We start from the raw sequence: 27254 nt of genomic DNA on the forward strand, positions 1-27254 counted from the left end.
TCTAGTAAAAATACAAGAAGTTAGCCGGACATGGTGGTGAGTGCCTGTAGTCCCAGCTACTTGGGAGGCTGAGGCAGGAGAATGGCGTGAACCTGGGAGGCGGAGCTTGCAGTGAGCCAAGATTGCACTACTGCACTCCAGCCTGGGCGACAGAGCAAGACTCCATCTCAAAAAAAAAAGGTGAGAGGACAAAGGAGAAGCCAGGCATGGTGGCTCACACCTGTAATCCCAGCACTTTGAGAGGTCGAGGCAGGTCGATTGCCTGAGCTCAGAAGTTCAAGACCAGCCTGGCCAACATGGCAAGACCCCATACTACAAAAAATACAAAAATTAGCCAGGTGTGGTGGTACACACCTGCAGTCCTAGCTACTTGGGAGGCTGAGGTTGGAGGATTGTTTGGGTCCAGGAGATTGAGGCTGCAGTTAGCCATGTCCGTGCCACTATGCTCCAGTCTGAGTGAAAGAGAAGACCCTGTCTCTAAAAAGAAAAAATGTGGCAAAGGAGGAGTATGCAGACTTAGGTGGAGATTCTGCAGGAGACTTCTAAGTACTTTTAAGGTGATCTGATTCATTAAATTGAATTTTAGTTTACTTTATTTTTAATGTTTATTTTTTATTTGCATAAATTTATGGAGTACAAATGTAATTTTGTTCCAAGGATATATTTCATAGTAGTGAATTTTTGTTTTGTTCCAAACTTAGAACTTTTGTCTTCCTTGCTATAACTTCCTTTAGGATCTGGCTATCTTTCTTCATTTTTTCTTTCTTCTCCTTCTTCTTCACCTCCTCTGTATTAATCTGTTCTCATGCTGCTAATAAATACATACCTGAGACTGAGTAACTTATAAGAAAAAGAGGTTTAATGGACTCACAGCTCCACGTGGCTGGGGAGGCCTCACAATCATGGTGGAAGGCAAAGGAGGAGTAAAGTCACATCTTACATGGCAGCAAGCAAGAGAGCATGTGCAGGGGAATTGCCCTTTATAAAACCATCAGATCTCATGAGACTTAGTCACTATTACGAGAACAGCACAGGAAAAACCTGTCCTCATGATTCAATTACCTTCCACCAGGTCCCAACCCCCACCCCCATGACACGTGGGAATTATGGGAGCTACACTTCAAGATTTGGGTGGGGACACAGTCAAACCATATCATCCTCCCTCCCTTCTTTCTTCTTCTTCTTTCCCTTCATGGAATGATCAAAAAGAAGAGACCCTCTAAGGAATGATCAAAAAGAAGAGACGCTCTAAGGTTACTGAGCAACAGTTATAAAAAATAGGCAAGGCAAGAAAATGAATTTAGAGGGTTGAGAAGGATCTAAAGAGATTGAATGAGAATTAATTGAGTGTGTAAGGTAAAAGGAAAATGGGGTAGCCTGCTTTGGGTACAGTCATCTGGATAGAAAAATGTGGGTAGTCCACCTTGGGTGGATATCTCTTTACACCAGCCAACACTGAAGACAGCTTGGTTGCTTTCTGGAGTTGCCGAGGGTGGGTACAGGGCAGAGGGAGACAGTGCACAGTCATTTATTCTATGAACAGGATGTTTGCTACACAGATGTTTGAGCAGCCTGAAGCTCTTAATGGAACAAGGGCAAGGATAAGTAAATAATTGGACCTATCCTGATGTTTGTCCCTATACATTTCAGAATTCTGTGACCTGTTTTAAATGGAATCCAAACACTGAGTATGAGTTAGATGATACTGTTGTTATTATCCTTGGCCTGGCCTTGAGGAGTGATTTTGAGCTTTCTGTATGAGAAAATTAGCTCAGAGTGACCTGAAAATTTCTTTATTCTTAAAAACATAAATAAATTCCGGATCTGCCTTGACCTTCTTGGAAGAAAGGCAGAGTGGAAAGAGTTAGAAGTTATTTGGTACAGAGTCATTGAGTAGAGTGCTCTCCTGAGGTAGAACAGAACTGTCAGGAATTGCAATTCAAGATGATTGCTGGCAGTGAAATTGCTTCTCAATGGAATATGTGGGATGATGGTTCTTGAGAGTCGGGGAGGAGAGTGCAGCATTGTTGAGGCTGCCGTCGTATCCACCGAAAACATTTTCAGCATCTCTTCTCTTCTATACAAGACTTGTCCTCTTGGTGTCCCTGTGGGTCACTATTAAGTCGCTTGCTTATTCTTTCTCACTATGTATCTTCATTTACGTTTCGCTAAAACTTCTGTAATTTGCTTTTATCAAGAGTTTTTCAGCCAGGTGCAGTGGCTCACACCTGTAATCCGAGCACTTTAGGAGACCGAGGTGGGCGGATCACCTGAGGTCAGGGGTTCAAGACCAGCCTGGCCAACATGGCAAAACCCCCTCTCTACTAAAAATACAAAAATTAGCCAGGCATGGTGGCAGGCACCTGTAATTCCCACTACTTGGGAGGCTGAGGCAGGAGGATCACTTGAACCCAGGAGGCGGAGGTTGCAGTGAGCCAAGATCACACCATTGCACTCTGGGCAACAAGAGCAAAACTCCATCTCAAAAAAAAAAAAAAGAATGTTTCCATTCCCTATGCATATTCTGGGGGAATTTCCAGACCAGGTAAGTGGTAAAGAACCAATCACAGCTTAGTAAATAGGAATCCTACTGGGTATCAGCTCTGAACAAAGTACCGGGAAGAATGTTGAATCCCTACAGATTTTTGCAACACAGGAAGTCAGGTGGAGGCCAACCTGCCTCCACCTACTCTAAGAGGTCTGTTGATCACTTGAATATTACACTAATAATTTATTGATGTGACTTTCTTTTGCAAGAGATTGTATCTCAAACCAAAAGGCGGTTCTTGTAGGTTAGTACTTTCCAGTTTACATATTGTTTGTTAAACTTTTCATTGTGTTAGTAAACCCAGCATTTGTTCAAGGATATTTGAAATAGCCAAGGGTTTTAGTAAGTGTTGTGCAGCAAACTAATCCTAACAGCCCCTCCTCTGCCCTTCCACTCCATCACCCCAACAGGAGTCAGTGAATATTACAGATTTTTGTAGTATGGAAGTCTTGTAGAATTCTAGGCATAGCCTGGTGGCAGGATTGACAAAATCATTTACATTCTTAGAATAATCCAAATGTTGACTCAGCCCATTTACCTAAGGTATTCCAAGCACTGGGAGAGGAGAAAGAGGAACCCATGCTAAGATTTGTCCTAATATTGAATCCCGTGAAGATGGCTGTCATTCAAAGTATTCCTGGGTTCAGGTATTTTTAAAGAATTCATGGCTGGGCACTGTTGCTAACAGTTGTAATCCCAGCACTTTGGGAGGCCGAAGTAAGAGGATTGCTTGAGCCCAGGAGTTTGAGACCAGCCTGGTCAACATAGCAAGACTGTCTCTACAAAAATAAAAATAAAAAAAGAATCCTTGCTTGTCCTAGAGTGTTTTGCTTCTTGGAATAGTAAGAGGATTGGGGGAAAATAGATATATCATATCTGCCCTCTATTTAGTGCTTCAATTTTAGTACAAATAATTTCTAAATTATGCCATAGTTATTGGTGCAGAGATAGACACATAGACCAGTGGAAAAAAATAGAGAGTCCAGAAATAGACCCACACATATGCAGTGGGTCTTGTAGATTTCCACAAAGGCATTATTATGATTCATTGGGAAAAAGAAGGTCTTTTCAACAAATGGTGCTGAAGTAATTGGATGTCCTTTTAGGGGAGGAAAAATGAACCTTGACCTCTGCCTCATAGCACACACAAAAATTAATTCAAGATGGAGCAAAAACTTAAATGTGAAAGGTAAAACCATAAAGCTTGTAGAAAAAAACAGGAGATCTTCCTAGCCTTGGGCTAGGCAAAAATTTTCTTAAACAGGACACAGACAGCACTAACCATAGAAAAGAAAACTTGATAAATTGGACTATACTAAAACTAAGAACATCTGTTTTTAAATCCCATGGGAAAAATCCATAGCATGTCTTCAAGATCTCTGGCAGAAAATCAGTCTGGAACCCGTCCGTTAGCCCTCCAGAATCTGCCCCCTGCCCAAGACTGATGACCCTGCTACCTGTACTGGCAATAGGGAGATGAACATGGTTCAAGTAAGTAGGTTTTGGCAGGGCTGAGGCCCTCAGATCCTCACAATAAAATTGTCTTGCATTCCTTGTGTGATTTGGATCTGTGAGAAGCAGCTTTGTTCCCGAGCTCCCCCCAGATCTCTGAACACTGGTGTGTTCTTCTCAGAACAATCCTTTGAGATCCCCTGAGCTTTGAAGTCCTCCTGCCAAGTCTGTGTGTGGGAAGGAGAACAGAGCAGCGTGAGGGCCGTTCGAGAGGTGGGCGAAGGCAGTTCAAAGCACAGCCAGATCCGGCTCTGTGGTGTCCAAGCCCTTGGGGTCCCAGAGCCCTAGAGGAAGCCTGGGATAGGGTGAGGCCCAGCCCTTTGCAGGGTGCTGTATTGCTGCATCCAGACTAGGAAATGTCTGAGACAGAGCCAGAAACATAAATACTGCACCACTGTGCTCACCACATTCATGTTTGCAGCAGAAGAGCCAAGCCCCCTGGCCAGGATATATGCTTCCTATTCAGACCTATGGTTTGGAGGGAAGGAAGCACGAAATGTATTTAGAGCTTTCCAAACTTTGATTGTTTGGCACATTCCTACAAAGGGAAAAAATAAAAATATCCCATGAGATTAAAAAAAAAATCAGCTTCTAATGCTTTAGATGAGTGGGAAAATCTTGCACACTGGGGTCATTTCCTTTCTGTTTCAAGAAATTAATATTGTGCTGGAAATAGCCTGTTGCAAAAGGAGAGACTTCATGTCCTTTGAATGCTGATTATGCCAGAAAACTTTCCAGCCCTAAAGGGGAGGTTGTCCCTTTCCCAGGACTCTGATGCAAGATGACCCTGCAGTTTGCTATTTTGCTAGGATAGGAGACCCAAGTCAACAGAGATTTAAAATTCGGAAGGGGTCATTAATTTATTCATTCAAGAAACCATGCTGAGCATGGAATAGGGGCCAGGTTCGGTTCTCGAGTCTCACACTGCCCCACATGAGGAATCCAGGCTGCCAGCTCCGTGACCATCCTCTGCAGACAGTCCCGAGTCTTTCTGAAGCCCCCTGGTGGCTGAACCCTGGCATTTAGAATGAGCAGAAGTGACATACTAATTACCAGTAAATAAAAAGTAGGTGTGCACCTCTCTCCTGCAGATGCCGGGAAACCAGGCCATCAGCGGACAGGCGCAGTCAGCAGCACCCGCTCTCTCGGTATCTGTTAGTTTCCACAGTGTTGTGTTTCAGAGCCGAACCAGAAATCACCCAGGGGGGTTACTTGCATCAGCTCCGGAAAATGTGTAAAGGATTGAAGTCCTGAGGCTTTCCCATAATGTCTTATTTAGGCATCAGTCTCCCTCAGTTGATTAGAGCAGGAATCAGCAAATTTCTTAATAAAAGGCCAGTGACAGTGAATACTTTTAGGCCATGCAGTCTCAGCCACAACTGCTCTAGCAGCCAGAGACAGCAGGAAACAAATAAGTGTGGCTGTGTTCCATCCAACAGAACTTTATTTTATGGACATTTCCTTACACTTTTCACACTTTGTGAAATATCCATCTTTTAATTTTTTTTTTCAACCGTTTAAAAATGCAGGCCGGGCACAGTGGCTCAGGCCTGTAATCCCAACACTTTGGGAGGCCGAGGCGGGAGGATCGCTTGAGCTCAGGGGTTCAAGACCAGCCTGGCCAACATGGCAAAACCCTGTTTCTACTGAAAATACAAAAATTAGCTGGGCATGCACGTGTAGTCCCAGCTACTTGGGAGGCTGAGGCATGGGAATCGCTTGAGCTTGAACCCGGGAGGTGGAGATTGCCGTGAGCCAAGATCATGCCACTGCACTCCAGCCTGAGCAACAGACTGAGATCCTGTCTCAAAAAAATAAAATTTTTCTTAATTAAAAAAAATAAAAATGCAAACACCATTCTTAGCTCACAGGCCATGCAAAAACAGATGGCAGGCCAGATTTGGCCCACAGGCCATAGTTAGCTAACCTAGGACCAGAGAGTCCCACCACTTTCACAGCAAAAAGGATGCACAGGGTTTGTGTTGACTCTGAGTAGGGACGTTCTCCAAAGGGTGCCATGATACAGAAGGTGGTGAGTGTGTTCCCTAATTGTGGGAATGGAAGAGCATCACTCTGGCGTCTCTCAGTGGTCCCATACCTGCTGACTCTATTTAGGCGGTGGCTCGAGGGTGCCCCCCACTTGCCAATGCCTCCTGCTAGGGACTTGCACACTGAGAACCCTGGGAAAGGGCCCTCTCCTTGGGGACCCTGGTCACACCCAGTAGATCAGTCACTCTTCTTCCTTCTTACCAGCTGCCTCACCTGACCACACTGGGAGAAGGACCCTTGTACCACCTTCCTCGACACCCGGGCCTCTTCTATTCAAAGGTGCCTTCCGGCAAGGCATGGTGGCTCACACCTATAATCCCAGCATTTGGGGAGGCTGAGGCAGGAGAATTACTTGAAGCCAGGAATTCAGGACCAGCCTGAGCAACATAGCAAGACCCTGTCTCTACAAAAGAAAATTAAAAATGAACTGGCATGGTAGTGCATGCCTATAGTCCCAGCTACTCGGGAGGTTGAGGTGGGAGGATCATTGGAGACCAGGAGTTTGAGGCTGCAGTGAACTGTGAACAAGCCACTGCACTCCAGCCTGGGTGGAAGAACGAGATTCTGTGGCAAAAAATAATAATAATAAAATTGCATTAAAAATAAAGATGTCCCTTACAATCCCCTAAGGCACACAGCACTCCTTTTCTTCCCTGTCTCATCACCCATTTCAACCTTAGATCCTGAGCTTCTTGAGACAGAGACTTCCATCTTGTCTGGGTGCTCAGCACATTTTCAAATATTCTCTTAGGTGTTTTTCTCCATTACCCACGGAGCGGTTGCTTGTTGCCTTTCCAACCAAAATAGAAATAGCAGTAAACAAAAGAAGAAAAACACTGAACATTTTGGAACTAAAATTTTATTATTACTGGAAAAGTCCCAGATAATAAAAAAACAGCTGGTAAATTAGCACTCATTTAAGCATGGTCTGGGGAAGAAGAAAATTTTCGTAACAAATTTTTCTTCCTAATTGTTTTTGTTTGTTTAGATTTATGCATTTCCAAAGTGGACCTTAAAATCATGCTGGTGGCAGGAGGAAGCCAGTGTAGTCTTTGAAATTTGCTTCAGATAATCCACCAAGGGGACGGCTTCATAAACACAATTATTATTTTCTCCCTAAGATGCTGACTCATGTGAAGGGCTATTTAAAAGATGACTTTGGCTTTGTGCCCTCTCCTGCAGGTCCTTCCATAGTGACGCCCCCCAAGGACATCTGGAATGTCACTGGTGCCCAGGTGTACTTGAGCTGTGAGGTCATCGGAATCCCGACACCTGTCCTCATCTGGAACAAGGTCAGTGGCACAGACTTCAAGAAGACGTCCTAGGCTGACAAGCTTCTCTTGCACTGCACAATGATGGTAAAGCGTTAAAGCCTTAGCATGCTTTGTTGACTGCAGAAGCTCCAAGGTGAAACCTTAGGGCAGTCATACAGGCACCTCCTCTGGATTCATGGGACAAAAACCAGTCCCTGCCATGCTTTAATTAGCAGCATCCTAGAAACTGAGAAACTGGAAGAACAATAATGCTGAACACCTGAACCCACCTTCGGGGTGTGTGTGCACCTGTGGTGTGTGTATGTGTGTGCATATGTGGGTGTGAGTGAAGTGTGTGTGTCTGTGTGTGCACCCTCAGTGGAGACAATATAGCATAGGGGTTAAAAGTGTATGTTTCTCTCTTTCTGTCCCAAAATACCACCTCCAAGCCCCCACCAAGCTGTTTGTGATGTCTTCAGTCTCCTCATTTAAGACTGAACATTTAGCTGATACTTTAGATCCTGTCTGCTTGGAGGCATTATTATTATTTGACTGGGAGGCTCGGCTAAGAAGGTAAAAGGACATAAAGCCCTGTAGCCTTCTCCTGTGAGCATGGATTATTTTTTTCAGATTCCCTAAGTGCTGGGAGATGGATGAGTACATTTTAAGAGCACTTGGAAGCAGGGTAGAAGGAGTGAGGTGGGATCTATTCTTCTAAGTACCAAGGCTGTAGAACTACAAGTTATGGACAAAGGAGACCACTCCAGAACAGAGCATTAAAAAGGAACAAGAGGAGGAATATCAAAGAAAAAAATTTCTCCTTTCTGAATTTTGCTAAATGCTGGCCCCAAGTGGAAAAAGCATGATATTCTTTTAATAAATCAATTTTGAAATGACTTCCCAAATGGAAAAAAAGAAAAAAAAAAGTGTGAGGCTGAGTGCAGTAGCACATGCCTGTAATCCCAGCACTTTGGGAGGCTGAAGCAGGAGGATCACTCGAGTCCCGGAGTTTGAGACCAGCCTGACCAACACAGTGAGACTTCGTTCTTACAAATAATTTTTTTTAATTAGCTGGGCATGGTGAGGCATGCCTGTGGTCCCAGTTACTCAGGACACTATGGTGGAAAAACCCCTTGCGCCAGGAGATCGAGGCTGCAGTGAGCTGTGATTGCCCCACTACACTCTAGCCTGTCTCAAAAGAAACAAAAGAAAAGGAAAAGAAAAAGGAAAGAGTGTGAATTCCTTAGCCAGGTTGGCTAGGTTCTCTGCAAGCCAGGGTTTCTCAGCCTCAGCACTATTGACATTTGGGGCCGGATAATTCTTTGTTGTGAGGGCTGCCCGTGCTTTGGAAGATGTTTAGCAGCACCCCCACCTCTAACCACTATATAATGGTAGCATCTCCCATCCCCCTGTCGTGAGAATTAAAAGCATCTTCAGACATTGCCACATGTCCCCTAAGGGTGTGGGGCTGGGGAATTGCCCTGTACTGAAAACCACTGCTGTTAGCCTCAGCTCCCTTCTCTACATTATTAAAGTGGCATGTAATTATCATAAACATTAAATAAAGTAATGCAGGTAAAAATCACTTGATACATAGTTAGCACTCAGTAGACATTAGCTACTGTTCCTGGAAATTTTTCCCTTCGAGTGGCATTATCTTGTATAATTATCTTCATATTTGAAGAACAACATCTTCTCAGCATGTATGGTATGGAGGAGGGAAAAGAAAACACTTACTTGCCATCAACTAATACTTCACAATTATACCATACACTTAGGTTTTTGTCTTTTTTTTTTTTTTTTTTTTGAGATGGAGTTTCACTCTTGTTGCCTGGGCTGGAGTGCAATGGCATGATCTCGGCTCACTGCAACCTCCACCTTCTGGGTTCAAGTGATTCTCCTGCCTCAGCCTCCCAAGTAGTTGGGATTACAGGAGCCCGCCACCATGCCTAACTTTGTATTTTTAGTACAGACAGGGTTTCTCCATGTTGGTCAGGCTGGTCTCAAACTCCCGACCTCAGGTGATCCGCCTGCCTCGGCCTCCCAAAGTGCTAGGATTACAGGCGTGAGCCACCACACCTAGTCGTTTTTGTCCTTTTTATACATTTTAAATTGCTTAGCCTCACAACTGTCCTACGAAGAATTAAAAAAAATTATCAAACTCATGCTACCAAAAAAGAAACTTGGTTTAAGTAAAAGGGCATAACCAGACATCCCTTTTTAGCTACCCTACTTCTCCAGCAAGCTCTAAGGTGGATGATGGTCTCCCTTGACTATTTCGTTTGCTCATTGTGTGACCGGAGGAGCAACTTCTAGAACTCCAGGAGGACTGTGGCTCCCGCAGTCGGAGCTCTTTCTGTTGCAAGTTCTACCAGCCCATCTGAAACTAACCTAGGCAAAACAAAAAACGGGAGCGGGGTCCAGCCTCAAGGGCCCCTGCTTCCGGGTACACACGCCATGAGAACTCTAACTCTTGACTCTTTGCTCTCAATATACTAGTCTCATTTTCTTCTGCTTCAGAAAGCTTCCTGTGCAGCGGGAGATGTCAACTCCACTCACATTTTTATCACAGCTTAAAGACCCCAGAGGAAAGAAAGGGTTTCCCTTCTCCCTGCTGCGTTGTGAAAATCCCACTGAAGGACTCAAGCCCAGGTCGGGTCACCTGCTAACCTCTGGCTCCCCCATGCGGCCAGAGGGATGCGGCCACTGACATTGGCACCAGCATGAATCCCCCTGGTTTGTGTAAAATCTGGCAACAGATACCAGAAAATGCCTGAGGTGGGGGTGACGACAGAGTCAACACTACTATACCATCCTTTACAGTGAAGCTTCTCTTAAAGGAGCAATAAAATTTCACCCCAATCAATTATGTTTTTAAGAGGAAGGCGGAGCAAGAGCAATTAAGAGCAGAAATGCAGTCCCTGGATGATTTCCCCTCCATCCTTACTGCAAGAACTGCAGGCGTTCCTCACTGCTAATTTGGAGATTGCTGGTTTGCTCGGGGTGTGGGGAGGTGGAGAAATAATGTTCCGAGGAATACTCATGAAAAACTCCGTTGCAGTTCTCTACAGTTTCCTAGGGATACTTACACAATGAGAAGCGAGGGTCACCCAAGTGTCCTGGGGCATGTGACCTTATTGGCAAATCTTGGCAAAAAATAATTTCTTCAGTCCTTGCTCTACCCAATCCCAGCTAAAGTATTCACATACCAGAGGAATACGTCTGCCTCGGGAATCTTTTCCCTTTTAGGACTGTACAGGGCAGATCCCAATAGGCCTCACTGAGGGCTTGTCCTCAGGGCTATTCAAAAACACCACGGCAGTTGAGGCCGGTGTGGTGGCTCACACCTGTAGTCCCTAGCTACTTGGGAGGCTGAGGTGGGAAGATCGCTTGAGCCCAGTAGGTGGGGCTGCAGTGAGCTATGATGGCACCACTGTGCTCCAACCTGGGTGACAGAGCAAGATCCCGTAACAAAACCCACTATGTCAGTCAATGAGATGGGTGCTGAAGAAAAGAAGTGAAGAGGAAGTAGGAGAGAAACAATTTTTTCTGCAGACTTTCCAGAACAAGCAAAACCCAACTATGATGCTCTGCCAGTTGTCCTCTACCTTCATAATGTAATTTGCCACATGCATGACCCAAAGCAGTGTTTCTTACACTGCAGACCGTGACTCATCAGCGAGTCCTGGAACTAACGTAGCGATCACAACCAGCATGTTCTTATAAAAAATAAAAAATAGAACAGAACCTATGTTAAGGCATCACACTTACCACTTATAAAGGTGTCATTTCCTGAAACTTTTGTATATTCCAGATTACAATGTAAAATGTATTTCTTAGTTTGGGCCATGTCAAAACTAAGGAAACTTGGGAAGTTACTGACCTAAATAATTAAACAGGGTATTTGTTTTCTCATCGCTGTCCTTGTAACCAGACTGTTAAGAATACAGATATATTTACTAGCACATGTGTTTCAAATCCAATTTAAGAGTAGAACACCTTTTTGGATAGAATATTAGAATCCACGCTTGTTAAACAAGAGAAACTGAGGCTTAAATAAAGACAGCATGTCTTTCTAGCTCAAGGATTCTTAGCAACAGCAGAATTAATGGCACAAGCCTTCTCTCCATGACACTTGAGACTGCAGTGGCAATTCTTACGGTTGGCACAGCCTGGTGAGTGGTCTTTACTTTCCTTACTGGCAGTTATTATCCTGCTGGCTTTAACAAGCCTTTCAGCAAACCCCTAGCCTAGAAAGATTCGAAGGGCAATATTTTGAAATGGGAACATGAACTGAAATAGCCATGTTTGACTTAACCCTTTTAAATCAGAGATGATGCTCACAGCGAAAGCAAAACACCTTCCCAGTACTTGTCTCTGAGACCGAGAGACTCTCTGTTTAATTCTTTTCTTGCCTGAATATTTCTTCAGATTAGGGCTTCCATGAACTCTAAGAATATTTTTAATCAAAAATAGTGACCTCTAAGGTAATGGTAATAAGCGGAAATTATCCAAAGACGTATAAAGAAAGAGTTGAGAATGTCCCCCCACCACCTCCTCCTCCTGCCTGAGATAACCAATGTGAACTGCCGTGGTTTGTATCTTTCCACATTCTTTTTCATATCCAAGCATATTCAAACATATATCCCTACGGTGAAATGAGAATATAGTGTGCCAATAAACTATTCTGAAACTCGCTTTTCTCAACAAATACTTCATGGACATCCGTCCAAGTCTGCGTCTCAACAGCTACGTAATATTCCAAGTATGAATATCATAATGTATTAAATCACTTCTGTATTTTTTCTGTTGTTTCCAGATTTTTGTCAACTTAAACAATCCTACTTTAAGCATCAAAGTACACATATCATACGGTGCTTTTATTGCTATAAGATAGATTCCCAACAGTTACCTGAATAAGTCAAAATATTTGTTTTAGTATTAATAGACATTGTCCGATTACTTTTTAAATAGACTGTAGTAATTCACACTCCCACCAGCAATGGAGAAGTGCCATTTCTCTGCATCTTTACAAGCACTGAATATTAACCTCTCTTTTTTAGTTTTAGTTCCTATTTTAACGAGAAAACACATATTTATTGGCCGGGCACAGTGGCTTATGCCTGTAATCCCAGCACTTTGGGAGGCCAAAGCAAGTGGATCACTTAAGGTCAGGAGTTTGAGACCACCCTGGCCAACATGGCAAAACCCTGTCTCTACTAAAACTACAAAAATTAGCCAGGCGTGGTGGCACGTGCCTGTAATCCCAGCTACTCCAGAGGCTGAGGCAGGAGAATCACTGGAATCCAGGAGGCAGAGGTAGAGGTTGCAGTGAGCGAAGATCACACCACTGCACTCCAGTCTGGGTGACAGAGCGAGACTCTGTCTCAAAAAAAAAAAAAAAACCAGAAAACACATGCTTATCAACACTTAGAATCCCTTTACATGAATAAGGGAGAGCTTGACATATAAAAATGTTTCATATGAAAATTCTTGGCAGTTTTTTCTATGTTTTCTACATGATGTATAACCTTTTATAATTATGTAACATTAATTAAAATACACCATGCCAACACCTGTGAAAAGAAGGGAAAAATAAAGTATATATATACAGTTATTTCTGTTAAATATTATATTTAACAAGATACATTTCCCTTTCCATTGTGGATCAAGTTAATTAACATAAAATGCTCTTTACCAAGAGCTATGGGATTTGAGGCTCAGTTGCTGAGATTCAGTATTTCAGTGCTGCAGTGTTTCTTATTTTCTTGCTTTGGTCACACAAAACTCATATGATTCTGAAATTCAGTGAATAAAGGTCAGAGACATATTACTTTAGACATTGAATCAAATTAATACTTCTACCAAAATATTCTTAAAACCCATTTTTAAGTAACTATTGCAAAAGCTGTATTAGCATAAACCATTTCTTCCAGCTACTTGGGAAACTAAGGGGAAAGGTACCTATTGAGTACATGTTTGTCTTCACAGCATTAGTAGCAATGTGGGAAAATTCCAGAAAAAAAATGCAAAAAGCCAGGCTTTCCAAATCAGTCATGCAAGGTATTTTTTCAAGAGCAGGAGTTGGCCTACATCACATGTGGTTTGCTGAGTCCCGGTCCTGGCATCATAAAGCTGAGAAAATACAGTGTAGGTTTGAAGCCTAGACAACAGCAGAGTAACAAAAAACACATGGTAGGAGTGGGATCCACATGGGAAAAGCAACACTGAGATGGAAGTTAACAAAGTGTATATATAGGTTTACTTATATATGTATTTATTATATTTACACATACACTGTGTCTATATATACACACTATTATCTGGTCTTTATTAAGATTTGCTTTATTATAGAAGAAAATGAAAAGGAAATTACCTGAGATTGTAAATCCTTTCTAATTACACAGGTAGTATCAATAAATGTCAAGTATCAATAAATGTCAGCCTCTTAAAGGAGGTCTGGGATGGAATGAACAAACAATTCGTATATCCTTTTTTTTTTTTTAACTCACCGTTATCACAAGGCTTAAAATATTTGTACTCTGTAACTCAGCTGCTAAATGTATGTATATCAAGAAGCTACAAGTGAATTTCATTCTTTTGTATATTTTCCAGAGTTTATACCATAAACATTTTGCCTTTTAAAATGAGAGCAAAAAGGATACATTAGTATTGGCCTTGAATCAAAGAAATTTCTTCTGAATCTCAACATGACATACACAGAAACAGTCGACAAGTTTTGTCATAAAAGAACAATGACAGCACATGTATTTGACAGCTGTTTTTCTTTTTTTTTTTTTTCTTTTTTTGAGATAGAGTCTCACTCTGTTGCCCAGGCTGGAGTGCAGTGGCACTATCTCGGCTCACTGCAACCTCCGCCTCCCAGGTTCAAGCAATTCTCCCACTTTAGCCTCCTGAGTAGCTGGGACTACAGGCACTTGCCAACACACTGGGCTGGTTTTTGTGTTTTGTAAAGACAGGGTTTCGTCATGTTGGTCAGTCTGGTCTCGAACTCCTTTGATAGGTGTTTTTTATCTTAGGTGTTCAGTAAATCATTTGATTAATTCTTAGCCCTCAGAACAAAGTAATGGTATTGGCTTTGGTCTCAGCCTACTATTGTCCATTGATGAAGCTGTTGCAGGAAGAGCCCCAAGGTCCCAAGCATCACACCTAGTACTGGGTGACAGTTCATCAGTCGAACATGGCATGACAGGGAAAAGGCCTGGCACCGAGAAGCAGAATTTCCAAGAGTATGAGTGAATGAATGATGGTGGCCAGTGGAAGGAAATTATGAACATGTGTATTCCCCAAGCATGCAGAAAAACACATTAGTTTAAAACATGTAAGCTTAGCAGAAAACTGGCAGGAAGAAATAAAAGGATCTCTATTTTAAAAGTAGTAAAGGGAAATAGTTGAGAAAAATGCTGGGTTTTCTCTATTAGAAAGTCTGACATACACCATGTGAAATTGTAGGGATGTGGCCACTTCCAAGTAGATGATCTGGTGTACAAAACTCAGTATTACTCTCTCCTTTTGTTTTTGCAGGTAAAAAGGGGTCACTATGGAGTTCAAAGGACAGAACTCCTACCTGGTGACCGGGACAACCTGGCCATTCAGACCCGGGGTGGCCCAGAAAAGCATGAAGTAACTGGCTGGGTGCTGGTGAGTACCAGAACCAAGAGCTGGCAAGAGTTTCATTCTTAGCATTAGACATAAGCGGACCTGGCAAAGGTGCCTGATGTACTGCCAGCCTGAAGGTGCTTGCTCTTCCACATCTCTTTGGAATAGCTTTACCATGGAGTCGCTGCTTCTCTTTCAGAGAAACTAAAGGAAAAGTGCTTTATTTGCATGTTTTGAAAACAACCAATGAATTAACAAGAACTACTATTTTCCTAAGAGTTCAAAGCAAAATCCTTACACAGAGCTGCATGGCCCAAGCATCGTTTTAACTCATTATTGATTAATAAATACCTTATTTTACTTGACCCTTGATATTCATGGAGAATACTTTGATCATATACCCTTATCAAGGTTGCCCTCAAACCGATAATGTGTACCTATCTAGTTTTTAACCTATGCAGTATGATCACAAGTTGTCCATTACATTTCCTGAGATGACTCCTCAGCAAACCAAATGTAGTAGCTATCGAAGTCTCCTAGCACAGGACTTGCACTACTTCTGGCGGCACCTTTGCTATGAATCCCCTGGTCATCTTAGGAAACTTATGATATAATGACCTCATTGGAACCACTGACAAAAGAGAAGACCACCACAGAGGAATACTAGATCCTTTTTCTTTCACAGGTATCTCCTCTAAGTAAGGACGATGCTGGAGAATATGAGTGCCATGCATCCAATTCCCAAGGACAGGCTTCAGCATCGGCAAAAATTACAGTGGTTGATGCCTTACATGAAATACCAGTGAAAAAAGGTACAAAATAAATCTCACAGCCATTTAAAAATGACTAGTACATTTGCTTAAAAAAGAACAGAACTAATTATGAAAGTATCAGACATAGCTATTAATGAAATTCTGTAGTTAGGAATCCATAAGGGCATTAAGTATGCCATTAAAATGTAGAGCACAAGACTCCAAAAGATTATCTGCATGGGTGACTGAACGTCGTTATTATGACTTAGATGCTTTTACCTTATCTAACATGTAAGAGTCAAAACTCAAACTTGCCTGGAATGGCTTCTATTTCCCATTGCTTTCTACCCATCTACTTGGCATTTTCCCTTTGTGTCGTGACTATTATATTAAATTCCCATTTAAAAGAAAACAATTGTGGGCAATTCTCACCCTTCACTTTTGCTTTTAAAAGAAAAAGCCAGAAAGAGAGCATACTGGCAAATGCCCACTTCTGTTCTGTCTCCCCTTCCTTCACTGCCAAAAAACTTCCTCTGAAGAACCCATCCTGAGTGTCATAGCAGTGCTACTTTACATTTATACAGTTCTATGAAACTGATGTCTGAATTGGCTTTCCCTTAGACAAAAGAACAAAATTTACCATCAGCATGTCAAACCATTCCACTGTGCAGATCACTCAGCTGTGATATGAAAATAAAGTAAAGAAGTATGTGGTCAGATTCTCTTCAGCCATAATGTGTAATGCCAGGCAATGAAACAGAGCAGTAGCTAAGAGTCAAGCCATGCGTTTGAGTCTCAGCTCTGCTACTAATTTTTCCTCCACTTTACCTTTTGAAGATCTGGACTACAAAGGAAAGGTCTTTAACCTCTCTGAATCTCATTTGTGAAATGTGCTCTTCCCGTTCTATAATAAGATGTACCTTTGATGCATCAACCAATACAGCAAAATTGCCTTTCATGGCTAAAATCATGTAACTCGAGTTCCACAGAGCACTCCAGCATATTATTTATACAATTACTCATATATCCTTTATCCCCACATTTTAACATCTTCATTTATTTGGAAACACTCAACTACCTGACAGTTCAAAAGTCAACCACATCCCTATATGTAACTAATTTTTATCTTTTTCTTTTTTTTAAACAGGTGAAGGTGCTGAGCTATAAACCTCCAGAATATATTAGTCTGCATGGTTAAAAGTAGTCATGGATAACTACATTACCTGCTCTTGCCTAATAAGTTTCTTTTAATCCAATCCACTAACACTTTAGTTATATTCACTGGTTTTATACAGAGAAATACAAAATAAAGATCACACATCGAGACTATCTACAAAACTTTATTATATATTTACAGAAGAAAAGCATGCATATCATTAAACAAATAAACTACTTTTTTATCACAACACAGTACATTATTTGTCATTTTTTAAAAGCCACACAATAGAAACAAGACACCAAGATATTTTTATCTTGTTGAGTCTTGTAAAATAGCTAAACACTCATCATTCGCGGTGCAATACTCATAGACATAAGTTCCTGAAACAATAGTTTGCATGCATAAGGCATTCGCACCAAAGAAATCTGAAAAGAAAAAACAAATAGTAATTAGCAGAATTGTATTGAAGTGACTCCACTTCTCTACCCCAGAAAAAGGCAAAGATCTGGTACTGCAGATAACGAATAAATGAGCGGAGCTGAGAACACGCACTCTGCTACCTCGGCTTATGGTGGTTCTTTCTCCTAGCAGGCTTTGGTATTTTACCCTTTCTGCCAGACATAATTTATATTCACCCACCTCAACTAAAAGGTTTTTAAAAACTCATTGTTTAAAATCCCTTGTACAAAGTCTTATTATTTCCAAAAGATGAATAGCTTAGAGAAATTACCACACTAAAACCTAAACTGGTTTTTAGAAAAATCAAATTATCTTTTTCATATTTAGAACTAGGAATCTTACAGAAGCATGCTATCAAAATTGTAAAAATGCCAATCTGTTCCACCACACTAAATCTGCCTGGATAATCAGACCAACATAGTTTCCTCTAAACAAACATCAACTGCCAGTAAAGTCTATACACACCTGGGTTTTATTGCGGCAGCCCCTGCATTCATATGTATGGGTCCTGGTGTTGGCAATCGCCATTATTCCACAAAGATTGCAAACATGAACCTGATATGGATCTGATGCCTCAAACAATCTTTCCCTTAAAAACTGGGCTGCTCCGTGGGCAATCTGACAATCTCGTTCCATTTCTCCAAAACGCAGGCCACCGTCACTGTTAAGAGAAAAAAATTATTACTTTGTACTTATTTTTTATTATAAATACTGCCTTGAATAATGGCAAAGGTGGAGAATAATATTTGCAAAGAAGGAGAACTAGGCTAATTTTTATACCCTAGCATTCTCTCTACTGGTGGGGAGAGAAGTCTACAAACTATTTGATGTGCATTAGAAAGTCCCCAAATGGGCTAAGCAAAGTGGCTCACCCCTGTAATCCCAGCACTTTGGGAAGCAGACTGGGTGGATCTCTTGAGCTCAGGAGCCTGGGCAACATGGCGAGACCCCATCTCTATTTTTTAACAAATAAAAATAAAAAAAGAAGGTCCCCAAATGGAGTAGATACATTAGATTCTTAAGTATAGCATTTAATTTTCCTCATAAGATACAATAATGCATAGAGTGGAGGTTTATCATGCTATCATTTAACTTTCTGGAATTCAACTCTAAACTAAAAAAATGAATAATGAAAAAGACAATCTAAATAAGGCAGCTTGTCAATGGAATGACCGTCCCAGGCAATCAACCTTGAAATCATAAACACATGTTGGCTGAAGTAATGGAAAGAACAGGTAAATGATAATAGGTTTCCACAACATAAGAAGTGAAATGCATTATTCAGATGGCCAGGCAAATAGATGGTGATGGCTTCCTTAACATACTTAATATCCAAAATACACAAAATAAAACCAATGGGTTTATAATGATACTCCCCCAAAACAAAAAAATCATTGGTCGACTTTGGACCACTGATCTGGATCATTAGAAAACCAACTCGCTATTTTGAAAACTGGTAAATAAAAGAAGAGAATCAAGCATTTATTCCTGCCCTTACTATAGGAACTACGTCACTAGGTAACCAAACAGTTGAGGAAACAAAGTTTTAGAAGTAGTCTGGCTAAAAAACTGAAGAAGAAATGAGAAAAAAATAGAATGGTATCAGTTTGAATAAATCTCTATTTAATTAAGGTCTTTAGGTAGTGATCATTAATAGCTGCTAAAAATCATAAAAAGAAAGGCAACCAGATACTGGAAGTATAGAATACCACCTATGAAGGATTACTGCCAAAAAACTCAAACCCTAAATCTCAAGCCTCAAGATCTAATTATTTACAAAACAAAACAAAACAAAACGAAAAAAGCAGGAATGCACAGCACTTGGGATGCAAGCAGCAAAATTCAGTCTCAAGCCCTGGACAAACAGTCCAGATTCTTCAACAAATAAATTACAAGGGAAAAAAAAAGGTTGGAAGGCAACCAATAAATTCAAAAAAGGACTTATGGGTCACTATCAATCAATTGCAAAGCATGGACCTTATTTGTATACTGATTGAAACCAACAAACCATTAAAACACTTATGCGATATTCAGGGAAATGTAAACCTGGATATTTAATATTAAGGAGGTACTGTGGTTAGGTTTAACATCCTAATCTTCTAGAGCAGAGGTTCTCAGAGTGTGGTTTATGGACCTCCTGAGAGTCAAAGTTATTTTTAATAGTAATACTAACAACATACATTTGCTTCTTTCACTGTGTTTACATTTGCACTGATGGTGGAAACATGAATAAAACTGCTGGCACCTTAGCAGAACTCAGGGTAGGAGAACCAAACATTACTAGCAGTCATATTCTCCATTCAACTGAAGGGGAGAAAAACCAGTTTTACTGAAAAATGTCCTTAATGAAGCAGTGAAAATAAATAGTTTTATTAAACTTTGACCGTTGAGTACATATCTCTTTCATATCCTGTAACTTTTAAAAAATGAAAGTCCTCAAACAGGCACGATGGCCCACACCTATAATCCCAGCACTTTGGGAGGCCAAGGTGAGAGGCTGGATTGAGCCCAGGAGTTTGAGACCAGCCTGAGCAACATAGTAAGACCCAGTCTCTATGTAAAAAATAACGTAAAATAAAATGGAACATTTCATAAGCACTTCTACTGTATAGTGAAGACGACTGTCTTGAACAAAAGCACTTGCATGATTCTGAACTAGTCCCTTTTATCATGGAATATCTTTTTTACTCGACTAGCCAGCTGACATCAACCAGGTTAACTCATCAACATGTTAACACCCATTATGTTAATTCAGACTTAGAATTAAGTTGACGATGCTGTAGATATTTGGCAGACAAAGAAATAAACAAGAAGAAATGAAAGCAAACAAAAAAAGTAAGTCTTTTACTCTGAGGAAAATAATTTTAAGTATTTGCTGAAAATGATTAAAATTGTGAGCTTGAAGCAAAAATCAGAATTTTAGGAAACTTCTATGCACCACTATGGGCTTCATAGCTCCCTGACATATTTAAAGGCTTTTCTAATGACATCAGTAGTCATATTAACAAATGCAATTTTTTTATTATAATGAAATATGTCAACATTTGAAAATCTGCATAACTCAGCAAACCAATTATTTTCCAAATGACCAATTAGGATGCTACAAAATATGCATGTGTAAAAGATACATTTGAAGTACAAGACAAACCAATGAACTTTAAACATAAAAAATGCAGAAGGTTCATTCATATGGTTTCAGTTTCTACATCAAAACCAATCTTTGAGAAACTACAACTTATCGTTTTGGTGTAGCATCAAAAAAATATCCATAGACCAGGCGCCTTGGCTCATGCCTATAATCCCAGCACTTTGGGAGGCCAAGGCAGACAAGTGGATCACTTGAGCTCCAGAGTCTGAGACCAGCTGGGAGACATGGCGAAATCCTGTCTCTACTAAAAAATATGACAAATTAGCTGGGCATGGTGGCGCATGCCTGTAGTCCCAGCTACTTGAGGCTGAGGTGGGAGGATCACCTGAGCCTGGAACGTAGAGGCTGCAGTGAGCTGTGATTGTGCCACCACACTCCAGCCTAGGGAACAGGGGTGAACCTGTCTCAAAAAAAAGGGGGGGGCGGGGGCAGGGGCTGGGCGCAGTGGCTCTTGCCTGTAATCCTAGCAATTTGGGAGGCCACGGCAGGCGGATCACTTGATGCCAAGAGTTTGAGACCAGCCTGGGCAACATGGTGAAACCCTGGCTCTACAAAAAATACAAAAATTAGCTGGACTTGGTGGCGCACACCTGTAATCCCAGCTACTCGGGAGGCTGAGGCACGAGAATCGCTTGAACCCAGGAGGTGAAGGTTGCTGTGCGCCAAGATCGCACCACTGCACTCCAGCCTGGGCGAGAGTGAGACTGTCTCAGAAAAAAAAAAAAAAAAAAAAAAATCAAAATATTCCTCTCTTTCCAACCACTTATCTGCGTGAAATCAGAGTTTCCTCATATACTTAAATATAAAAAATAAAATACTACAATGGAATGAATGCAGAAGTAGATGTAAGAATCCAGCTGTTTCTATTAAGCCAAGTCATTAGAGAGATTCACAAAAATGTAAACCAATGTTATTCTTGTTACTAAATTCATCTGGAAAATAGATATATTTTTCATTAAACATGGTTTTTTGTTTTGTTTTGTTACCAAGACAGTCTCACTCTGTCGCCCAGGCTGGAGTGCAGTGGCGTAATCTTGGCTCACTGCAACGTCTACCTCCTGGGTTCAAGCAATTCTTCCCTCAGGCTCCTGAGTAGCTGGGATTACAGGCGGGAGCCCCGCGCCCAGCCAAAACATGTTATTTATGTTAACATGTAATGAGCTTATTAGCATTTTTTAAATAATAAATTTAAAATCTCAGCTTTAACTTCTAATATGATAAATATCAATAAATACAACTCACATAAAACAAAAGCATTGTGGGTTCCTGGGATCAAGAGATTTGAGAACCATTCTTTTAAAGATATACACTGAAACATTTATAGGAGAAATTATATGATGTCTGGACTTTGCTTAAAAATAATCAAGAGGGCTGGGCGCAGTGGTTTACGCCTGTAATTCCAATACTTTGGGAGGCTGAGGCTAGAGGATTGTGGCCATGAGTTCAAGTTCAGCCTGGGCAACATAGTGAGACCCCATTTCTACAAAATTTTTTTTGTTTTTGTTTTGAGACGAAGTCTTACTCTGTTACCCAGGCTGGAGTGCAGTGGTATGATCTCGGCTCACGGCAACCTTTGCCTCCCAGGTTCAAGCGATTCTTAGGCCTCAGCCTCCCGAGTAGCTGGGATTACAGGTGTGTGCCCAACTAATTTTTTGTTATTTTTAGTAGAGACAGTGTTTCGCCATGTTCACCAAGCTGGTCTTGGACTTCTGACCTCAGGTGATCTACCCGCCTTGGCCTCCCAAAGTGCTGGGATTGCAGACATGAGCCACTGTGCCTGGCCTCTACAAAAAAAAAATTTTTTTTTTAAAAAGGTGTAGTGGCATAGGCCTGTAGTAAAAAAAAAGGTTGGAGGGCAACCAATAAACTCAAAAAAGGACTTAAGAAACAATATCAATTTAGTTACTTGGGAGGCTAAGGTAGAAGGATTGCTTGTGCCCAGTTCAAGGCTGCAGAGAGCCATGGTCATGCCACTGCACTCCAGCCTGGGTGACAGAGTGAGACTCTGCCTTTAAAACATGATGATAATATCAAAGGTTAGAAGGGTAGAGATGAATGCAACAAGACTGGCCATCAGTCGATAATTGTTGAAATGGGGGTAACAGGCACACAGGCATTCATTATACCACTATCTCCATTTTGGTGTGTTGACATTTTTCATAATATAAGGTTAATTAATAATAACGATGATGATACAGTTCTTACCGAGATCTACCCTCCATGGGCTGTCTATTGAGGATCTGAATAGGTCCCCTAGCACGAGAGTGAATCTTATCATCCACCATGTGCTTCAATCGCTGGTAATAAGTGGGGCCAATAAATATTTGTGATGTGATTTTTCGACCAGTGAACCCATTGTATAGGACCTGCAACAAACACAGATTTTGAAGTGTAGACCTAAAAATTAAACAACGTCAAAGAAGATATGTGCATATATTGTGTAACTCCATTTATATAAAAAAGCACAGAACTAATCTAAAATGTTAGCAATTAAGAGAGTAGTTAGCTTGGGGTGGGAGTGGAAAGGTAGCGACTGAAAAAGGTTCAGTCGCTGCCTTCACATTTTTAGATCTTGGTGCTAGTCATGCAGCTGTGCTTACTTTGTGAAAATTCATCAAGCTGTACATCTCTATATGTGCACATATTATACTTCAATAAAAGGTTATATTGTTTCAGAATAAAACTACACACATACAAAAAAACACAAATGACAAATTACTACTATAAGAGCAAATATACCTCATTTCCTCTGAGATGATAGCCATAATCAGATAAAAGATTAGAAATCTTCTGCACGTTAACAGCATCATTAAATGGAGTGGCATCACCAATTTCACCCTTGTTAGCCGATACCTTTTAAAAAAAAAAAAAAGTGCTCTTTAAAATGTTGCTTCAGTCTGTCTCCACCTAAAAGTCGTATCAATAAAAATGCATTCAAAAAAATTTTAAATACTTTTAAAATTTGAAAGTATTTATTTAAAGTATTTTAAAATTAAAAGACTTTGAACTCGAAATCTATGTTATGGAAAGCTGTGATATATTAAGGTTCATTTTATAATCTTACACAAAATATTCAGAACAAATGAACCTGCTTAAAAAAGAAAAACTCAATTATAAGTATTCCAACAGAAGTCGATCCATGGGATCAAGTACAAAAAGACTGAGACTCATAAGTACTTCAGATGGCTCAAGGAAATGACATTTCAATGCCCTAAAACCAAGCCATCCACATGTTAGACTATTGCCACTTTACCTTAAAAGAATACTTAAAAATAGAAAACCTCCACCAAAAGATGCATGTAGAGCTGATAGTAGAACTATAAAATTATTAAGTTCACATTGAACTCTCCATCAATAAATTAACTCTTCAGAACTATAAAATTATTAAGTTCACACTGAACTCTCCATCAATAAATTAACTCTTCATCTATAGAAAAGAACCAGTCAAAAGGAAAACCGCATATGTAAGTATTAGTTGAATGTAGTATATCTCACAAAAATCCTGACTTGTGTATAACTGCAAATTGCCAAAAAAAAAAAAAAAAAATGGCAGAATCATAATCAATTTGAAAGCAGAAAAGTAAATCTCACACTAGCTTTTTACAAAATACTCTGGCTCAAATTTGAGAGCAATCACCTATCAGAGTTTTAGAAGAAGTATCAGCTTAGAATCCATATTTTTGAAGAACATCTCTTACCTTCCCTTGAAGGCATTCAATTAAGTGACCAATAGTCATACGAGAGGGGATGGCATGGGGATTGATGATGATATCAGGGGTGATACCTTCACAGGTGAAAGGCATATCCTATAAACAAAAATTTTAAAAGGGACTTAAAGATACATATACTAAACTAGAACTGACACCCCCTCCCAAATGAATTACTGTATGTCCCATATTCTGTTTCAAGATGGTATGTTCATATACTTATTCAACAATAAAATAAAAAAGTTCAATCGTATCATCTTCGAGCTCTTAAAGCAAATTTTGATTAAAAAAAAAAAATGTTGGCCGGGTGCGGTGGCTCAAGCCTGTAATTCCAGCACTTTGGGAGGCTGAGATGGGCGGATCACGAGGTCAGGAGATCGAGACCATCCTGGCTAACACGGTGAAACCCTGTCTCTACTAAAAAATACAAAAACCTAGCTGGGCGAGGTGGCGGGCGCCTGTAGTCCCAGCTACTCGGGAGGCTGAGGCAGGAGAATGGCGTAAACCCGGGAGGTGGAGCTTGCAGTGAGCCGAGATCGCGCCACTGCACTCCAGCCTGGGCGACAGAGCGAGACCCCATCTCAAAAAAAAAAAAAAAATGTTTAACAAAACTGTGATTTGGGTGTGAGGGAGATCAAAGATACCTACCTCTTGTCTATACTGAATACCACAAGTACCCTTTTGACCATGTCGACTAGCAAATTTGTCTCCAATCTGTGGAATCCTAACAGAGCGTACCTAAATTCATATAAAAATAAGTTAAGTGGATCTGGTTTACTTTCTAAGACTAGCTACATGAACAAAGTTCATACAAAGTTCAATACTCACCCTTATTTTACAAAATTTATATCCTTCCTGGTTGAGAGTTACCATAACCTGATCCACAATGCCTGTCTCGCTAGTTCTGAGAAAAGTGCTACAGTCTCTCTTGGTATAGCGTCTATTAGTGCTCTCCAATTCATCTTCATTTTCAGGCAAGGTGACTGTTTTGCCTATAATAACATCATCTCCTGATACACGAACCCCTGGAGCTATCAAACCATCATCATCCAGTTTGTCATAAATGGCATGCCTCATGCCTGTGAGGAAATAGACATGGAATGTCACATAATCCCCAACAAAGATTAAAAACCACATACATGAATCAGTTCCAAGTCAGAGAGAAGGCCACAGGAATTTCTATACCATGAATCATACCCTTATTCCAAATATTACAAACTATTCTGAATTCTGTAATACCACAGTCCACACAGGAAAAAAAGAAAAAAAAAAAAGTCTATGAAGAAAAAGAACATTGGAATCAGCATTGGGAAAGCAGATTCTTCCATGACAGACATTTATCAAGTGACTCTGGATATGTTTTTTGCCATCTTCTGATTTCTATATTATAAGAAAAAGAATATCTCTGCTATCAGTGGGTACAGGAGAAAAAAATTTTTAATTAAAAACAGAATATCTATGGATTCCCTCTGCACACATCCTCCCACAGAAATTGTGGATTTCATCTTAACTCAATCTTAACTCCAATGGACATCAATTCACTACTACACAGAACCACCCAATGGAAGGTGAGTAACAGGAAGATGGCAAAGGAAACAAAATACATTTTACTTCATGCAATGCTATTCAGAGTCAAAACTGTAGCAGAAATGTTGCATTTTCCTGGAACATCCCATCCATCCCACTGCATAAGCAGTTTTTAAGTGTCTGTCAAAATAAATAACTAGAAAGTAAGTTTGAGTTTTCTATAAGAAACAACAAATGCTAGGTATCCTCTTTTCACTGGTTATTTTTTAAATGTTTAGAAATAATGTGGCTGAACAAATATTATGATCACACCATAATTTGGAAAGGAAGAGGGGACAGGCGTGAAGTGTGTCCCCAGAAATTACATGACCTCTCTGATTTCCTAAACTGCCTCCTCAATGCAGGACCTACCAGGAAGGAAGGTCTGTAGCAAGCTCACTCCTAGGTGCAAAGACTTTTATCAAATACACATATTTTCTTAGATGTGAACTCTAAGAATAACATGAAAACACACTTTCATTGCACCAAAAAAAGGGGAGGGGGATGGGGGTAGGCGCAGGCTGACACAACCCATCAAAATCACTTAGGAAAACCACAGTAAGTTAACTTTGGATTCCATCATTTAAATGTTAGCGTCACTTACCCTGGCATGTTTCACGTGTAGGCTTCTCAAAAACTTCTTCTTGATCAAATCCTTTTTTAGACTCCTGTTCTTTGTATGAGCGATAGAAAACAGACCTAAAAACACATGGTTCTAAAGGTAAAGTCTATTTTTTAACAAAAGGGCTGAGACTATACCAACAATTTCTCATTTACTTGAAATTTGGGAGACAATTTAAACTATGAATCTGGGACAAGAATAACTGCATTAAGGGTTGGAGTTAAACTCTAAATGTTATCACAAGTTATACATATGTAGCATCTGACCCATAACCGTAACTACCTAGAATTATATGTCAAAATGGAAAAGACCCAGGGTCAATGAGTCCAACCTCCTACACAATTTAAGAATCCATTACAAAATAACCCTGAAAGATGGTCACCTAGGTTCTACTCAAACACTTCCAGTGAGAAGTTTTTACATTGGCCGAGCATGGTGGCTCACGCCTGTAATCCTAGCACTTTGGGAGGCCAAGGTGGGTGGATCATCTGAAGTCAGGAGTTCGAGACCAGCCTGGCCAACATGGTTTGTACTAAAAATACCAAAAAAAAAAAAAAAAAAGCTGGGTGTGGTGGTGCAAGCCTGTAATCCCAGGTACCTGGGAAAATGAGGCAGAAGAATCTCTTGAAACCTGGGAGGTGGAGATTGCAGTGAGCCAAGATTGCACCACTGCATTCCAGCCTTGGCAACAGCGAGTTCTGTCTCAAAATAAAAAGAAGTTTTTACATTAAGCCATAATATGTATCCTCTGAGTTCTAGTGCTATCCTTTGAAACTACACAGAAAAAGGAAAATCCATTCCCCTCTACTAGATTCCCAGTTTTTAAAACAATCTTTATATGCCTTGAATTTGAGGTCTA

At 40.6% G+C, this 27254-nt stretch overlaps 2 protein-coding genes across 4 annotated transcripts in view; one reads left to right on the forward strand and one right to left on the reverse strand.

The window, feature by feature from the left end:
- The window catches only part of IGFBP7 (insulin like growth factor binding protein 7), a 79322-nt gene extending 61512 nt beyond the window's left edge, over nucleotides 1-17810 (forward strand). Inside the window, exons 2-5 of one of the 3 annotated variants that reach the window (XM_025385205.1) lie at nucleotides 7292-7401; nucleotides 14908-15024; nucleotides 15668-15794; nucleotides 16882-17147. In XM_025385205.1, coding sequence (XP_025240990.1) covers nucleotides 7292-7401; nucleotides 14908-15024; nucleotides 15668-15794; nucleotides 16882-16901 — 374 coding nt within the window. In that variant the 3' untranslated portion in view covers nucleotides 16902-17147. Of the gene's footprint in view, nucleotides 1-7291; nucleotides 7402-14907; nucleotides 15025-15667; nucleotides 15795-16881 lie in introns of all 3 variants that reach the window. The other 2 variants (XM_025385206.1, XM_025385207.1) reach the window with 2 other exon arrangements.
- The window catches only part of POLR2B (RNA polymerase II subunit B), a 51085-nt gene continuing 40888 nt past the window's right edge, over nucleotides 17058-27254 (reverse strand). Inside the window, exons 19-26 of the mRNA XM_025385198.1 lie at nucleotides 26378-26472; nucleotides 25036-25286; nucleotides 24856-24945; nucleotides 24199-24306; nucleotides 23240-23353; nucleotides 22706-22866; nucleotides 17818-18013; nucleotides 17058-17318 (exon numbers count right to left, since the gene is read on the reverse strand). Of these exons, the coding sequence (XP_025240983.1) occupies nucleotides 17229-17318; nucleotides 17818-18013; nucleotides 22706-22866; nucleotides 23240-23353; nucleotides 24199-24306; nucleotides 24856-24945; nucleotides 25036-25286; nucleotides 26378-26472 (1105 nt within the window). The 3' untranslated portion in view covers nucleotides 17058-17228. The remainder of the gene's footprint in view (nucleotides 17319-17817; nucleotides 18014-22705; nucleotides 22867-23239; nucleotides 23354-24198; nucleotides 24307-24855; nucleotides 24946-25035; nucleotides 25287-26377; nucleotides 26473-27254) is intronic.

The sequence above is a fragment of the Theropithecus gelada genome, chromosome 5 (genome assembly GCF_003255815.1).
Source record: "Theropithecus gelada isolate Dixy chromosome 5, Tgel_1.0, whole genome shotgun sequence".
In the NCBI taxonomy this organism is placed as follows: Eukaryota; Metazoa; Chordata; class Mammalia; order Primates; family Cercopithecidae; genus Theropithecus; species Theropithecus gelada.